The following is a 17,620-nucleotide window of genomic DNA, read 5'->3' on the forward strand; positions in this document are numbered from 1 at the left end:
TGACAGGCCTTGTTTTGCCATCTCCATGATCACGTCTGAGTATTTTTCCAACGTCATGATGTCCACACTACAGTGTTTGCCATAAGTTTGCGCATCACTTGTACAGGTTGTTGACCTACTAAAACTTCCGGTTCAGACAAAATAAATAAAGGGCCCTTTCTCGTTCTTTTTTCTTGGGTTTTTCGTTTCTGATGTGCGAAAGGACAAAATGAAAAAAACAATTGTTTTACGTTTTTCATTTTAGCTTTTTAAGTTGAGAATTAAATAAGTGTCTCATTTTCTTTTTTAAATTATACTTTCTGAAACGAAACTTCAAATACCGAAAAGTACACGGACCAATTAGAATGAAAACAACGGAATTTGAATGTATAGAACAGATTTTGAATGAAAGCAACAGAATTCTAAAACAAACAATAGAATTTGAATGAAAAGAGTAGAATTAGAATGAAAACAACAGAATTTGAACGAAAACAACGGAATTTGAATGAAAACAACGGAATTTGAAAACAAACAACGGAATTTGAATGAAAACAACGGAATTAGAATGAACAGAACAGAATTTGAATCAAAACAATGGAATTTGAATGAAAAGAACAAAATTTGAATGAAAACAATGGAAGTTTAAAACAAACAACAGAATTAGAATGAAAACAACGGAATTAGAATGTACAGAACAGAGTTTGAATGAAAGCAACAGAATTTTAACATAAACAATAGAATTTGAATAAAAAGAGTAGAATTATAATGAAAACAAAATCAATTGAATGAAAACAGAGGAATTTCAATGAAAACAACGGAATTAGAATGAAAAGAACAGAATTTGAATGAAAACAACGGAATTTGAATGAAAACAATGGAATTAAAATGAAAACAACAGAATTTGAAAACAAACAATGGAATTAGAATGAAAACAACGGAATTTGAATGTATAGAACAGATTTTGAATGAAAGCAACAGAATTCTAAAACAAACAATAGAATTTGAATAAAAAGAGTAGAATTAGAATGAAAACAACAGAATTTGAACGAAAACAACGGAATTAGAATGAAAAATACGGAATTTGAAAACAAACAACGGAATTTGAATGAAAACAACGGAATTAGAATGAACAGAACAGAATTTGAATCAAAACAATGGAATTTGAATGAAAAGAACAAAATTTGAATGAAAACAATGGAAGTTTAAAACAAACAACAGAATTAGAATGAAAACAACGGAATTAGAATGTACAGAACAGAGTTTGAATGAAAGCAACAGAATTTTAACATAAACAATAGAATTTGAATAAAAACAACAGAATTTGAGAACAAACAATGGAATTTGAATGAAAACAACGGAATTAGAATGTATAGAACAAAGTTTGAATGAAAGCAACAGCATTTTAAAATAAACAATAGAATTTGAATAAAAAGAGTAGAATTATAATGAAAACAAAATCAATTGAATGAAAACAGAGGAATTTCAATGAAAACAACGGAATTAGAATGAAAAGAACAGAATTTGAATGAAAACAACGGAATTTGAATGAAAACAACGGAATTAAAATGAAAACAACAGAATTTGAAAACAAACAATGGAATTAGAATGAAAACAACGGAATTTGAATGTATAGAACAGATTTTGAATGAAAGCAACAGAATTCTAAAACAAACAATAGAATTTGAATAAAAAGAGTAGAATTAGAATGAAAACAACAGAATTCTAAAACAAACAATAGAATTTGAATAAAAAGAGTAGAATTAGAATGAAAAAAACAAAATTTGAACGAAAACAACGGAATTTGAATGAACAGAACAGAATTTGAATCAAAACAATGGAAGTTTAAAACAAACAACAGAATTAGAATGAAAACAACGGAATTATAATGTACAGAACAGAGTTTGAATGAAAGCAACAGAATTCTAAAACAAACAATAGAATTTGAATGAAAGCAACAGAATTCTAAAACAAACAATGGAATTAGAATGAAAACAAAAGAATTTGAATTAAGGGACGTGACAAATCGTCAGTATTTTACGTGTCGGGAGTGAGAACGGGCTGTGGGACTTGTAAATGACAAGGACCTGGTTTAATTTTGATATTTCACTGGAGTACATGGATTTGGTTGCATATATTGAGAAATTAATTTGTTATGACCTTGAAACAGAAAACCAAAACAAAATAACAATAATTATCTTATATCTTTTTTTATTAATAAATTTTATTAATCACTTCTCGTTACCCCATGTATACTACACGATGCATGACGCACGATCAAGGCGAAACTCGGGCCGATCACCAAAACGGTCGCACGACTGAAAAATCAGCTCAAAAATCACAGTGTATGCCCAGCATTACATTATGATCCATCGGCACGTGCGCGCTCTGTGTTTACGTCATTGTGCAGAATCTGTGTACCTGCTCTCATTTACTGTTTTAGCTGTTTGGTGGTTGTTGAAATTTATGAGGTTCAACCTGAGATTCTGGGCAAAATAGATTTATATTTAAAAATCAATTCAGGACTTTAATGAATTGATTTTAATCGGAAAATGGATCAACAAAACCACCCCTAACATGGAGCAACTGCATTTCTGCTTCCTCATATTATGTGGGTGTTCCACAGATGTGCAACTTGCTGCAGCTCTTCCTGTTAAATATTTAATATTTATCTTATATCAGCACAAAAACACATTTCTTTTGGCTCAACATGTCACCCAAGAGCACCGTATCAGTCAGAACAATAGAGTTTATCAAAAATACCCAACAACAAGAATAACAGTGGTAGATGCATAATATTGGGGAAAATTATTAATTATTTAACGTGAATTGTTTAAGTCAGCCTGATTTTATGTTTCTGGCCAATGAAATATGATTTTTTTTTTCCTATTCTGAACACAATGATAATAAGCCTGGTTTACAAGCATGATGGCTGTTAAAGCCAACTTTTTATCCTCTCTCTGTCTGTCTTTCTCTCAACCCCATATCAAGATATTTCGGTAAATGTCTCACAGTACTCTGCGTGACAACATAACCTGCCTGAATGCAGTTCAGGTGGTGTAGTTTATATCCATGGACCCTTCCATGTCCCTCCAGTTGATCAATAAGAAATCCTGCCACCTCAGTCGGATTGGACTCTTTCTCCTGTACAGTCCCATGCGTTTTAGGTTTCTTCTACGTGTCCGCATGCTTATCACAGTACTGTCCAAGCTGGTCAATAACAGCAAGATCTCCCCATGCCTCAGTCCAAGCACGAAATAGAACTTAATGAATTCAGATAAACGAGCCATTTTCTCAGACTCTGATCTGCACTGTCATCCACTTCACTATGTTTTAAGGCAAACAAATATATTGTGTTTTAACAATAAAAGATATGCTATAACGTAAAAAACTTTATTGTTCAAACAATGTGATTATCACATTTTAACAATATAATTTTTATGTTGTTCAAACGTGAAAAATATATTGTTAGAACAAGTTTTCATGTTATAATGTGATATACCTCTATTTTTCTTTTGCTTGGGTGGCAGCTCTATGCTTCTGTAACCTGATCCAACAAAACTGAAGAACAACATTTTAGCCCTTTTAGGTTATTTATAAAGAAAGTCTGCCATATATCCATATATGTTCCCAACTTTCCAGTAATCACACGTGATACATTAATAGAAGGACATTTTATTTTTATAAAACATTCTTACATAATGACCAGCAACTTTTTTATATTCACTCTGAATTTCCATATGGGAACTATGGCACTGCACGTGTATAGTATCCACCAATAAAATCAGAGTAAAACTGTTCATAAGTCAATAAAAGTCAATAAAACATTTCCTACCCCTTAAATAATTGTATCAAACTTTATATAAACACAGTGCTCAAATAAATGCTTACAAAGACACATTAGAAAATAATGTAGTAACATCATATAAGTTTTTTAAACCCTCAATATCCATAATTATTATGTGCATGTATTTTGATATTTACCAATTTTATATCTAAATGTATGTTATCTTATTGTTTACAAAGTAAATTTTTCACAACTATTTTTCTTCCTATTTAAATGAATACGACTTGCAAAGAACAGATCAGAAATTATTATTATGTTTTTAATCCTGCCATAAAATGTTTGTGGCTCATATAATACAAATCATACACTTAATATTTCAAATACATCATCTGTAGACTGTTCAGTATTTCCAGGTTTGCAGTGGAAATCATTAACAGACAATAATTTGGTGAATTACTTTGAATTACTTTTACTTTCAAAAGGAGAAGATTAATGTCCTTTTATGAGAGCACCACCTGCTGGGCACAATAGTAAAAACACTCAGTGTAAAAATATGGCTCTGATAATAAACACTAATGTTGGTGTCTTGCTGACACTGCTGCCTTTCCAGAGTCTAAAAATTAAAAATGACAGATTTCAGCAGCAATTTTGCATTTTGCTGCTTTGTTAATTGAAAAAACAAACAAACAAAAGTGGTGCTCTCTCTATCACTCGCTCTCTGGTCTGAGGCAACTGTAGGTCCTTTGTGATGTTCCATGTTTTATTTTATGTTCACTTTCAAACACTGGTATGAAACTCATGTGTTCTTCTCTGTTTTACTGCTGCACTGTTTAAAGTCATCAGGCTATGATGCATTTATGGTTTTGTTTATATTTGTTAATTTTTTCTTCATGCTTTTTCTGCATTTCCTCCAATTCTTTCTTCAGTCTTTCTTCTTTGTCACTGGAGACCTTGTGCAAATGAGAATACTCATGTTTGTGTTTCTCATGCTTTTGCATCAACATCTTATATGTTTCCTTCAGATCCCTTATCTCTTCATTATATTTCTCTATCAGAGATTCAAAGTCCCTGGTGTATTTCTCTTTGAAGTCATTGAGCTCTTCAGCTTGATTTCTGGCCTCGTCTTCATGTTTCTGCTTCATTTGTTTCATTTTTTTCTTGTTGTCATTCTCTAATTCTCTTCTTTTTCTTTCCTCCTGTTCTATTCTGACACTGTCATCTTTTATTCTTCTGTGATAATCTTCTTTTTCCTTTTCATATTTTTCTGTCAGCTTTTTGATTTTCTTATCTTCTGCTTCTCGTCTCTGTTTACTTTCTTGATACTTATTGTCCCACCAGTCTTTCCTTTCCATCTCCCAGGCCTCTCTCTCTCTTCTCATTTCTTCTCTGTTTTGCTCCAGCTCTCTGATGAGCTCTTCCTTTGATTCAGATTCTATTTGCTTCTCCAAAGTTTCCAGTTTTAGTTTCCATTGTTGTCGTTGAGTTTCTTCCTCTTCTTTCTTCTTTCTGTTTTCATCTTCTCTGATTTTCTGTTCTCTCTCTCTCTCTTCTCGCTCCTGGTTAATGCGTTCCTCCATCTGCTTGAGTTTTTTCAAGCTCTGCTCTTTCTCAGACTCAAATTTAGAGATCTGTTCTTCCATTTGTCTTTTTACTTTTTGCATTTCTTCTTCATGTTTCCTTTTAAGCGCCTCCCTCTCTCTCATCATGTCTTCATCCTTCTGTTTCAGCAGCCTCTCCATCTCCTTCTGTATCGCTGCCTCAGCCTCTTGGAACATCTCAGTGGTGTAGTATCCGCCATAATTGTCTTTCAACATGGCTTCAATTTTCATCAGCAGGTCTGTCACTTGTCTACGGTTTTTTGGATCTTTGTTGTTGAAGACGTGGTATCTGCCTCCACAGTCTTTAATCAGAGTTTTTACAAAATCAGAACAGTCTTCTTCTATGTAACGTTCAATGGATGTGTCTTCAAGCTCATCTCCTCTGGTGAAGGTAACAATGATGAAGTTTCCTGACTTCTTTCCAAAAATCTCTTTGATCTTTTTCACAGTTTCTTTCTCCTCCTCTGTAAATCGACCGATCTGCAGCACCAGTAAGAACACGTGAGGTCCAGGAGACAACATGCTGATACAGTTCAGAAGCTCTTGTCGAACTTCATAACTGGACAGAGTCGTGTCAAACAAGCCGGGGGTGTCGACCACAACAACAGGACATCCATCAATCTCTCCTGCTGCTTTCTGACATTCTCTGGTCACAGAAATCTGACTGACTTTAGATAAAAACACCTTTTTGCCCAAAATGGTGTTTGCAGTTGCACTTTTCCCACTGCCAGTTTTTCCAAGCAGCACCATCCTGATGGACTGTTCACTTTGATGTGCATCATCAGATGAAGCCACACTGCTGTGTTTAACTTCCTGAAGTTCAGCTTTAAGTCTTGTTACCTTCTCCATTTGAGCTTTGGTGAACATTTCTTTTGTGAAGCACTTGGATCCTTTAGCTTTCATCTTATCCACTTCATGCAGAAGGTTCATGATGGTTTGCTTTTCTTTGATGTTGAGAACAACATATCGTCCTCGATAAGTCTGACAGAGCTTCTGAATGTCCTTGTCTTGTCTTACAAAGTTAACAACAGCTGGATCTGTAGGATCTGAGTCCACAGTGAACAGAATCATGGTGAAGTCATTGACTCGAGAGCTGAATGTGTTCTGGATGGTCTCTAACTCTCCCTTGTCTTCATCAGTGAGGGGAGCCACAGGTAGGACCAGGATGAAGGCATGGACACCCTCAGGATCACAGAGGGAGATACACCTGAGTGATTCCTCCATCACTGCCTCCTGAGGTTTTCCATACAAGGCAGGCAGCTCCACCAGGGAAACCCAACGTCCACACACCTCTCCCTGATGTTTAACACACTCTGATGAGTTGGAGGCTGAATGAAGCTCAGTCTGACCTAAAATGGCCTTGGCTGCTGACGTCTTCCCTGCTCCTCTCCTCCCACACAGAACCAGGTTTAAAGATGGTTTGATGAGTTCAGATTCTATTCTTCTGATCCCTTCAGGTGGTTTGATGTCTTCAGACTTTGGTCTGATGGTCTCTTCGGTGACTGTGAGGAATTTTCCTTTGTTCTCATGCACGATGTTCTCAATCTTCTCCATTAACTGTCGATGATCATTTTCAAACATGTTGTAGTGTCTACCTTCACAATCTCTAAGTAGAGAATTAACTGAAAATCCCATCTCCTCCTCATCTGTGATGATGACCATTGAGTGTTTAAAGGCATCTCCATTAAACACACTCAGGGTCAAACTGAGAGTTTTTCTGCTCTGCATAGTGAAATCAGAAGGTTTCACCATCAGCAGCAGAACGTTTGGTCCAGGAGGACAGAGACTCACACAGCTCTTCATCTCTTCTCTCGCTGCTTTCAGAGACGGATTTAAGAAGTCGGGAGTTTTCACTACTGTTAAAGGTTTTCCTCTCCACTCTCCATGGAAAACTTGTCTGTCTGGAGAAAATCCTGAAAAATCATAATTTTTCTTCACAATAAAGTTACAGAGTGCTGTCTTCTTTGCTGAGTTTCCTCCAAACAGCAAAATGCAGAGTCCACGTCCTGTAAAGGAGCAAAGATACAAACAGGAAATTACTCTCAGACAGTCTGACTGATCCTAAAAGCCTTTTGGTCTTTCTTCACTTTTTCCATCTTCAGTAAATGCTGCTTCATGTTCTTGGTGGATCGTTCCTTCTGAGCACTTTAGAAAGTGTCTTTATGTTAAAATATCTACAGATATAGTTTGGGGTTTTTTTACTTACCAACAGGCTGAGGATCATTCAGAGTAACAGGAGCTTCTTTTCTTTGTTCAGCGCTGGTGTGCTGACAGGTCACATGTGTTCCATTGTTCATTTCTACAATGCGTTCCATGTTTTCTAGTAACTCCCGAATGTTGAGGTTTTCAAGCTGCAGTGACTTGTTTTTACATCGTCTGATCATTTCCTGTATAGGTGTATGATACATGACACTATGCCATAAACCCAGACGCCTCTCTCTGGGTGGTGATATCAGAACCAGTGAATGATCAAAGGAATGATCACTGAAGAAGTTCAGGACTCTGCAGAGTCTCGTTTTTTGATGCTCATTGAAGTCTTCAGGCTGTAGAACCAGCAGGAACACATGAGGTCCAGGATCAGAGAGCCTCACACAGTTGTTCACATGTTCCTTTAATTTCTCCTCTGAGATGTTTGGATGAAGCAGATCTGGAGTGTTGATGAGAAATATTTCTTTCCCTTGAATGTGTCCACTGACTCTCACACATCGGTCCAGTTCTTCCTCAGGGTTGAACTTGTTCTCTCCCAGTATAAAGTTCCCCACTGAGCTCCTCTCAGACCAGCTGTTCCCCAGCAGGACAGCTCTGAGCTCAGACACTGAAACGACAGCAAACACAAACACTGAACAAAGAATCTTTCAAAGTTAATACAAGCAGCAACAACATTATATCATAGGTTTTAATTAATCTAAATTTAATGATTTTCCACTTGTAACCACTGAGTTGTAATTATTGAAAAATGTGCAAAAATTGTCATTTTGTTTAAATATGTGTTATTTTTTTCTAGTATTTATGGATCATTACTGAGCCATAAATATATATTCACATGTGAGAATACTACATAAAGTTTGAGAGCTGAAAAATGTCATGGTCCCTGTGTCTCCCCGGCCAGCCCAATGTGGCCACAAGTGTTTGTTGTTTTGCTCTCCTTGCTCTCTCTCTCTCGTCTGTCTGCCTGGGCGGAGCTCAGATTAGGCTCCCGCCCTTGGGATACGCACCTGCATCTGATCACCGGTGATTTGCAGTTTGATCTCTGACTCTTCTTAAGGCGGGGGCTCTGAGCTACTCGTCGCTGGAATGTTGAGTAACTCTCGTTAGTATTGCCTGGCTTCATTGCGATTCTGTTGACCCGTGCTTGCCTTGGATTAATCCTCGTCTCTGTAAATAGGTATTTCTGGCTCTGCCCTCATTGTGACCCCTGGACACCGTGGGTGAGAGTGGAGCTGCTTGTGTGGAGATCAGGAGTGATTTTAGCCCATTTTTGGGGGGTGCTGAATGAATCAAAGCACCCCCAAAGATTTCTTACTTTTTTGACATTATTTGCTGTTTGTGTGACACACTACTAAAAATATAAAAAGCATACAGTACTTGGTTGAGATGTAACATTTTAACAACAAAAGTATAGATCCCTCCCATAATGGTTGGTTCCAGCTCGCCTCTCCCCTGCTCTGACTCTAGCGCTCTTGCTGCCAGAGCGATGGTGGCTGAGAGCAGCGGTGTGGAGGTCTGGTTTAAAACAGGACATCTTAGCTGCATTTAACCTTCAGTTACTCTTTATATAGTTGGTAGGAGTCAGACCATGTTTCTTTGTAGCTGAAAAACATTACATCAGGTAACCTGCAGTGTGGAGAGCGGAGCCAGTACGAAGGCGTGTGTTTCCCAACCTGCTGACCCCCAGAACCCTGGTCTACCCCCCCCCCCCCCCCCCCCCCCATGTGTAAATAGCGCGCACGCGCATGTTTTGTTTTCAAGCTCCATTGCAGTTTATTTCACACCTTAAACATTTAGTAAACCATTAAACTGCAATAAATTACAGGTAGCAATAACTGCTAACTCTTTTACACATCGCCAACACCTACACGTGTATTTTTGAAAACGCAGCTTTTTCTATGCGTTTGGACCTCTCGCCCACACGTAAACGGCGTTTTTGACTATCTTCAGTTTTTACACGCTTGCATACACACACGCAGTTACTGTCCCTCCACAGAGGCGTCACGGTGTAATTATTTTACATGTAGTTGTTTTTTTTCCTGTGCAATAATATTCAGCATTGCTAACAATAATTTGTTTTTCAAAAAATTCCTCTGTGCAAAATGGGTTCATAAACAACTGTGGGATACTGTTTGTCTGTGGTTTGGACTGGGGGAACAATTAGTGGCAGGATCAGCCTGATATTATTTGTATCCCACAGTAACTTTACTGTACAAAGAGCTAACAGCCAGCCGGACCTAACCCAGCGGTTCATGGTGGAGATGGATGCATCAGAGTCGGGGCCGTGCTTTCTCAATGGTTTGAGGGTAAGCTCCACCCCTGTACCTTTTTCTCTTGTTGACTCGCCCCAGCCGAGAAGAATTATGACATTGGAGATCGCCAACTGCTGGCCATAAAACTTGCTCTAGAGGAGTGGAGAGACTGGCTGGAGGGGCCGCACAGCAGTTTATCGTATGGACTGATCATAAAAACCTAGAGTACATCCGCTCGGCGAAGCGACTCAACTCACGGCAGGCCAGGTGGGCTTTGTTTTTCACCCAGTTTAATTTCACTATCACTTACAGGCCAGGCTCCCAAAATGTTAAACCAGACGCTCTATCCTGGCAATTTGCCTTAGTTGGATAGGAATCCGACCCTGGATCTGTTCTGCCCGCTTCCTGTATTATCGGAGCCGTTACGTGGGAGATTGAAGAGCTCATCCAGGAGGTGCAAGAGACCAATCCTGATCCCGGAGCAGGCCCCCCCGATCGACTCTTTGTTCTGGTGGCTGTCCGATTCTGAGTGCTCCAGTGGGTTCACACAGCCCGTTTCTCCTGCCATCCGGGAGTTTACCGCACTACTGCAATCCTGCAAAGGTATTTCTGGTGGCCCACCATCAAAGACTCACGGGAGTATGTAACTGCCTGCATCACTTGTGCTCAATATAAGTACTCCAGTCAACACCCATCTGGACATCTGCAGCCACTCACCACACCTGGGCGACCTTGGTCCCACATCTTTCTGGATTTTGTCACTGGTCTGCTGCAATCTGCAGGTAACACTACAATAATGACCATTGTTGACTGGCTCCATGGCATCCCTGAGGACATTGTCTTGGACCGGGGCCCTCAGTTCATGTGGCGGGTGTGGAAGAGTTTTGCTCTACCATAGGACCCAAGGTCAGCCTCTCCTCCGGCTTCGACCCACAAAGCAACGGCCAAACGGAGCGCATCAATGAAGATTTGACACAGCCCTCCGCTGTGTCACCTCTCATAATCAGGCCATCTGGAGCGAACACCTGCCATGGATAGGGTATGCTCACAACAGTCACACATCCTCTGCATCTGGTGTGTCACCCTTCAAAGTGTCTTTTAGGATACCAACCACCTCTGTTTCCCAAAGTTGACGGTGAGCATACTGTTCCTTCTGTCCAACATCATCTTCGCAGGTGTAGCAGGTGTCACAGGGCCTGGCGGGCCACTCGGGCAGCGTTACTCCGGACCAAGGAACGTAATAAAGCACTCGCGGATCGCCACCAGACAGCCGCCCCTGAGTATGTGGTGGGGCAGAAGGTATGGGTCTCCAGTCGATACGTGCCGAATCTAAGAAACTCTCCCCCAACTTCATTGGCCCATTTGAAATCAGTGCTATAATCAACCCTGCATCTGTCTGACTGAAACTGCCACGCAATATATTCATGATGTATTCCATGTCTCTCAGGTCAAGCCAGTGCTCTCCAGCCCATTATGCCCTCCTTCCAGGCCCCCGCCGCCCCCCTGGCTCGTGGATGGCCAGCTGGTGATTAATCCTCATCTCTGTAAATAGGTTTCTCTGGACCTGCCCGCATTGTGAACCCTGGACACCGTGAGTGAGAGTGGAGCTGATTGTGTGGACGAGGAGCGGAGCCAGTATGAAGGCGTGTATTTTCCCCAACCTGTTGACCCCCGGAACCCTGGGCTACCCCCCCCCCCCCCCTTCATGTGTATATAGCGCACCAGTGTGGTTAATAAAGAACTTTGAACCGTGTTCTCTCAGTCTGCGCCTGAGTCCGATCCACCGCTGTGACAATAAATAAATGTAACCTCTGTTAAAAGCTCAGTTTTACATCCACAGAATCTGAAGACCAATTTTTTTTCCTTGTTTGGCACAATTTTATTTCTATAATCTCTTTTGAAAATTGCACCAACTTCATGTCTGTGGCATAGAGCTACATAAACAAGCACTGGTGTCCTGAATGTTTGATCTGTTAACATGAAGTTAAGGACACATTTGATATGCTGTAACCTCTCCCAGAAATGACCCCCAAAAGTTTACATAAAATAGTTTTCTTCACTTTTCACTCACTGTAGGGTGGCACAAAATTAAAGCTCTTCCTGCGACGTCTGGGAAAAGTGTCTTGTGGTCCTGCAAAGATAAAGAAATAACTCTTCTTTTATTATTATTAGTAGTAGTTTATGCACTGAGACGTGTTATCCTGCAATGACTACATCAGATGGAACAAAGCACTTTTAATGTCAACAGCTGTATGAACAGATCACATTAGTTCTGGGAAACTGTCGTCTCGTCTCTGTATGTACTGAACTGTATATAGCAGAGGAAACAAAGTTTACTTTGAAAGATTATTAAATGTGACTTTTAATTTTCAGAAAATACATTCTGACAAATGTTATTGGTTAAATGCATTGTTAAAGCATGTTACATGCAACACAGCATCCAGCCTGGTTCAGCAAAGACACTCAGATGAGACCTGCTGTAAAATATTCACCTGTAGTCACATCGTTTATCCTCCAATCAGACAAATTTCAGATTTCAGCAACAAGGAGAAACCAAGAAACAAATTACTGTCAAACGGTGCTTGTAGAGGGAGGTAACCCACAGGTACTGCATGTAAGTGTGACAAAGTAAGACTCACCAAAAGCTGCTGCCATGCTGTCATTCAGCTGCAGAACTCACTGTGGAGTTGAAAAGAAAAAAAGAACAATGTTCTAAATATTCACAACAAAGTGAGCAAAATCTTCTGTCTTCAGAAGCGTGACTGCATTTAAAATGTTGCAGAACAGAGCATGCTCATGAGAACAGGTCCCGAGGTGTCCCATGAGAACGCAAAATGTTACCTTCCGTGTCCCTATGATACGTGTGGATGGAATCCAATAGGTTGATGCTCCTGGTGGTAACACGTGTATTCCAGCCTTAACCCTAATTATAACCATAATCGCTAACTTTAACCACAACTGTGTTAAGATAGTGTTTTCCAAAGTGATTCATGATGGGAAAGTAAAATAAATGTACATGTGTAGATTCAGTACAAACTGTTCTCATGTTTCCTCCTGTTTCTGAACGCGTAACATAGGAAAGTGTTGGGTGGCCAAAAGCATAACATACAGACGATTTGTCACATAGCGGAGTATGTTACGCTTTGGGAGTGAGAACATGTTGGGCAGAGAGTACATTTCAGGCTGTTGTTCACTTTTAAGGTTTCAGTGCTGGTTTGATCGTAGTTCACAAGTTTTCGGTGCATTTAATGCTTCCTAGTAAATCTTGAATGTTTCAGTAGTTTCAGTAAATATTCTAAATCTTCTCATCCTTTCCTTTGGGGAAATAATTTAACACCATCCTGAAAGTTTGCTTCCCTCTGCCATCTCTGGTCACATGGTTCAGATTTTATTCATTCAGATCAAAAACATTATTATTGCAAAGTGTGACTGAGTGTGGTTAGATGTGTCTCTGGGGAAATTTCAATCCAGCAAGGTGAATAATCAAACCATCGCAGTAATATCTGTACCTGTCTGCCAGAGAAGTTGTTGATTGAGTAACATGTGTGTGTCAGCAATCACTCTGGAGTTCGATAAAGATTCAATCAAACTCTGTAATCACTCATCTGTCAGCTTTCCTGGTGTTTGGGCTGCTCGTCTGTTCTTTATGTCTGTCTAAGTTCTCAGTCATCCAGTTCATGGTAGACTAAGGAGCTTGGAAAGGAGGTGACTGGGTTTCTTTAAGTCTTCATGCTTATTACACAAGTCTATTCTTTACATCACTTCTACTTTTCCATGTTTTCAGATTTAATTCTGTCATCCATCCATCCATCCAATTTTCTTGCTCACCTTCTGCAAGCCGGTCAGATTCTGTTCTGTGTGCTTTAAATATCTGTTCTCGTCTTTCAGTCTTCCTTTCAAACTCATTTATGCAGCACGCTTCCTCCCAGTCTCCGCTTCACCTTTGTCATTCGGAGCGTCGTCCGAACCTCCATCTTTGTGTCCAGCACCACCAGCATCTAGACTCTGGGTCTGTCCTCATTCCAATTATTGCGAACCATCTGCTATGATGGATCATGGAAGCCTATTCCATCTCAGCATGTAGTCAGGTTCTAGAGAGTCTTTAATGTTATTCAGGTGTGTTGCAGCAGGGACACAAAAGTTTCAGGACACAGGCCCGCGAGGACTGGAGTTTGAGACCCCTGCCAAAGACCGGAAAACCACCCCCACCCTCACCACCCCTCCTTTGTGGGGTTTTGGAGTCTCAGGGCGTTTGTGTGTATTACTTCTTATTTTATTTTGATATTTGTCCTGTCCCATGTGTGCCGTGTTCAGTTTCCCACACACAGGGAAAGATTAAACCTTTCATTATACTTTTATTTTGTATTCAGATTTTGACATTTAAACCATCTAAGTGTGATAGTCCGAGTGAGCTGCTGGTAGTTTTCCACTGAGCTCCAGATTCTCCTGTGCCCGCCCCTGGGCGGAGCTGTCATCTCCTCACCTGCCCAACTTACCTGGAGTTAATCTAGCGCAATCTACTGAGAATATTTAAGACCAGCGTCTTCATTGCTTGTTTGTCACTTTACCCACATTGGTAAATGTCTCTCATGCTACATGCTTCTAGTCTAAGTCTATGTACCCACCTTGCTTTTCTTGTGCTACAGCTCTCTGGTCACAGCACCTGTTTCACGCTCTGACTCCTGGGAAGGATTTCAGTATGGCACCTGCCTGCCCTCTTGCCACTGTTTTGCACTGGATCCCTTTTAACTCAGGTCAGCTCAGCATCGCTCTCTTCAGCTCACCCGGACCTTCAGCTGCTCCTCAAAGTGTCGCCAACTCTGCCTGCAACATGAGTCATATTCCTCTTTCAAATTCATTCAAGCCTGGAGAAGTTTCATACTCACGCTAATCACCCACTCCTCTGTCCACAGTTACAGCTTTAGATCTCCACACTACGAGTCGTGTTCAAACATCAAGCCCTGAATCCCTCACCAAGTTTATTCCTTTGATTAAACTTGTAAATAAAGTTTGAAAATTGCTCTGCTGTCTCCACAGTCACATATTGGGCCCTTTTTAAGCTTCTGAGCTCTGAGTGGTTTTGCGGTGTGTACAGACACATTTGTGTTCACCTGTCCTGATAAAACACCTGGTCGCTGTGTCATCAAATACATGCTCAGCTGCATCTGCATGCACATCCAACAGCAATGTCGAGTACCCCTGACCATCACTGCTGAGGTCATAAATAAAACCTCCAGATTTGCATATACGAGAACTCTGAGAGGTCAGGTTACTCTAATATTTGCTCCCACCAAGCTTAGAGGCTTTACTTGATGAGTTTGCGTCTGTTCAAATTAAACAAGGTAACAAGAAGTCTGTGTTTATCTGTACACAGTGGATGTTATCTACTCTGTGGTCAATGTTCACTTTTTCCAAACGTTATCATTTTCTTCTTTGTGCATGCTGTTACTCATCGACTCACAGGACATGATACACATCACATTTACTTTATATCTAACTGCAGGTCAAAGGTCGGCTTTATAAATATCAATGTGAGTTAATTATTTAAAAAAGGCCCTTTCTGATTATTCTCTGCTATCAGTTTTATGTTCCTAGATAATCTGAGACTAAGACTTATGAACCTTTTTAAAGATTAATACAAAAGTTTCAGACTTTGATGCAGACGAGAAAATAACAGCTACGGTCACAAAAATAAAAATACTTGAATACATAAAAAGAAAAATACATCAGGTTATGATGTCATACAAGTTGGGTTTTTTGTTTTTTTCCTACAGACTAACAGGAGGTCATACAGGTCACAGTGAGTATTACATTACTGTTACTCAGCTGTATTCCACGTATCGTATTTATTACTCTGATGTCCACAAACTGATGAAAAGAAGGAAAGCATCCATAACTGTGATTTTAAAAAAAAACACACCAGATGGGACATGACTGTCTGAAACTTTCTGAAAACCAAATGTTATTTTGACGGCTCCTGGTTATTAACATGAATAGAAGCTGCACTAATACACACAGATCTACATTTACAAAGTTAATATTCTTACAGTTAAATATTATACTTTTATTATTGAATTTTTTATTGCTCCTAACATTGTAGCTGCAATTAAATTCATCGTCCCTGGACTTTAGACTCTCCGCTCTTGAACAACAATGCACTGCCCGGCTGGATTAAAAGCGTTACTTTGTTAAAATCTGAACAAATTTAAAACAGACGAACTTTTTGACATAAAATTAAAAAAAAAAATCATTTCACTGGATTTTTGTCTTTGAGATCAAACGTCACAAACAGAACCGCAGAGATCCTGCAATCTGTACATGGACTGATTTTAGTTCTTATTATTGATCAGGTCATCCTGCAGATCTTACCTGAGCTGTGTGTCTGTGGCATCACTGTGCTGGGAGCAGAATTCATGCTGACTCTTCAGGTCTTTTAGCTAAAAACAGTCGTCTTTTGTTATTCCACACGTTTCATGCGACACCTCTTCAAGGTGAAAGCTCACCTGTAACAAAGTCGTCTCAGCAGAGTGGGCGGGAGTCTCACTGCTGACATCAGCGTGACATCACTGAAACACCTGAACACCTGAGTCAATGTTAACCTGCAACGCGATCGTGGCTCAAGAGTTGGCAGTTTGTCTTGAAATCAGAAGGTTGCCGGTTCGAGCCCCGGCTCCGACAATCTCGGTCGTTGTGTCCTTGGGCAAGACACTTCACCCGTTGCCTACTGGTGGTCAGAGGGCCCGGTGGCGCCAGTGTCCGGCAGCCTCGCCTCTGTCAGTGCGCCCCAGGGTGGCTGTGGCTACAATGTAGCTGCCATCACACCAGTGTGTGAATGACTGAATGTAGTGTGAAATGCTTTGAGGTCCTTAGGGACTAACTAAAGCGCTATACAAATACAGAACATTTACTATTTAACACCTCAAAGAAAACTAAGACTGAGAAAATTTACAAGTGAATAAAAACTGGTTTCTGTTAGATGAGGAGAACAACCTCTCCTGGTTAATTCCTGAATTGTAGTCTGTAAATGTGCAAAGTTACATTCAACCACTGAATCTATCAGACTCTCATACGACAGTAGGAGTGTAGATGGAGCACAGAAACAATTCTTCCTTATTTAAGTTTATATTTAATTTCCAACTGAGGATATAAAATATTCACAGTATGCTTGGTGAATTGGCACTGAACTCAATTTTATTACTGAAATTTGTAAGAATGCTGCCATGGGAGTGAAAAGTCATTTAGGGGATCCAACAGCAGTGTGCTAATGTCTGTGCAAATATGCAGTCAGATCATTTTAATAAATTCCTGCCAGGAGCAGCGCAAATTAGCAGCTCAAAGACGAGCACTGATGAAGGCGTGTGAGGGACAGATTGATGTCCTAAAAATAAAAATAGAGTGTAAGTGTAGGTTTTACATGTATTTCTCTCCTAGTAGTGTGGCAGTTAAGAAGAGTAAGAGGAGGCTGAAGAAGGTTTCTATAAAAGTGAACTCTGTTAAGGTCCTGAGGACTTAGACTCAGGTGGAGCTCAGGATTTATCCAGAGGAGAGCTGCATTATTAAAAACAAGCCTGTGTGGAATAGCTGATCTGTGCAGTGTGTGGAAGAGTTATTTACCATCAGATCCTGAACTGTCTGTGTGTTCATTAACATACCGTCAGGTCGCTCTTGTTAACAGCTGGAATTTGGCAGATGTTTATATACAGTGTGTATGGCTCTCAGGAGAGAAATAAAATAAATTTAAAAAAAAACATGAAAATCTGAGCGTGCACACTGCTGGAAAAATACATCCAGAGACCTGT

The 17,620-nt window shown here is 39.9% G+C and overlaps 1 protein-coding gene and 1 long non-coding RNA gene across 2 annotated transcripts; both read right to left on the reverse strand.

Moving 5' to 3' along the window:
* Positions 1–3,650: 3,650 nt before the first annotated feature.
* Positions 3,651–8,373, reverse strand: LOC101470226 (GTPase IMAP family member 8). The gene is made up of 2 exons (XM_076891321.1): positions 7,568–8,373; positions 3,651–7,367 (listed from the first exon to the last, which is right to left on the reverse strand). Exons 1-2 carry the CDS (start codon positions 7,767–7,769, stop codon positions 4,603–4,605), a joined length of 2,967 nt encoding a protein of 988 aa, XP_076747436.1. The 5' UTR covers positions 7,770–8,373; the 3' UTR covers positions 3,651–4,602.
* A 3,523-nt stretch (positions 8,374–11,896) lies between these two features.
* LOC112435644 (uncharacterized) lies at positions 11,897–16,276 on the reverse strand. Its single transcript, XR_003024725.2, has 4 exons — positions 16,191–16,276; positions 14,447–14,645; positions 12,461–12,500; positions 11,897–11,952 (listed from the first exon to the last, which is right to left on the reverse strand). It is a non-coding gene; the product is annotated as an uncharacterized LOC112435644 (long non-coding RNA).
* Positions 16,277–17,620: the final 1,344 nt, after the last annotated feature.

The sequence above is a fragment of the Maylandia zebra genome, linkage group LG12 (assembly GCF_041146795.1).
Source record: "Maylandia zebra isolate NMK-2024a linkage group LG12, Mzebra_GT3a, whole genome shotgun sequence".
Lineage (NCBI taxonomy): Eukaryota > Metazoa > Chordata > Actinopteri > Cichliformes > Cichlidae > Maylandia > Maylandia zebra.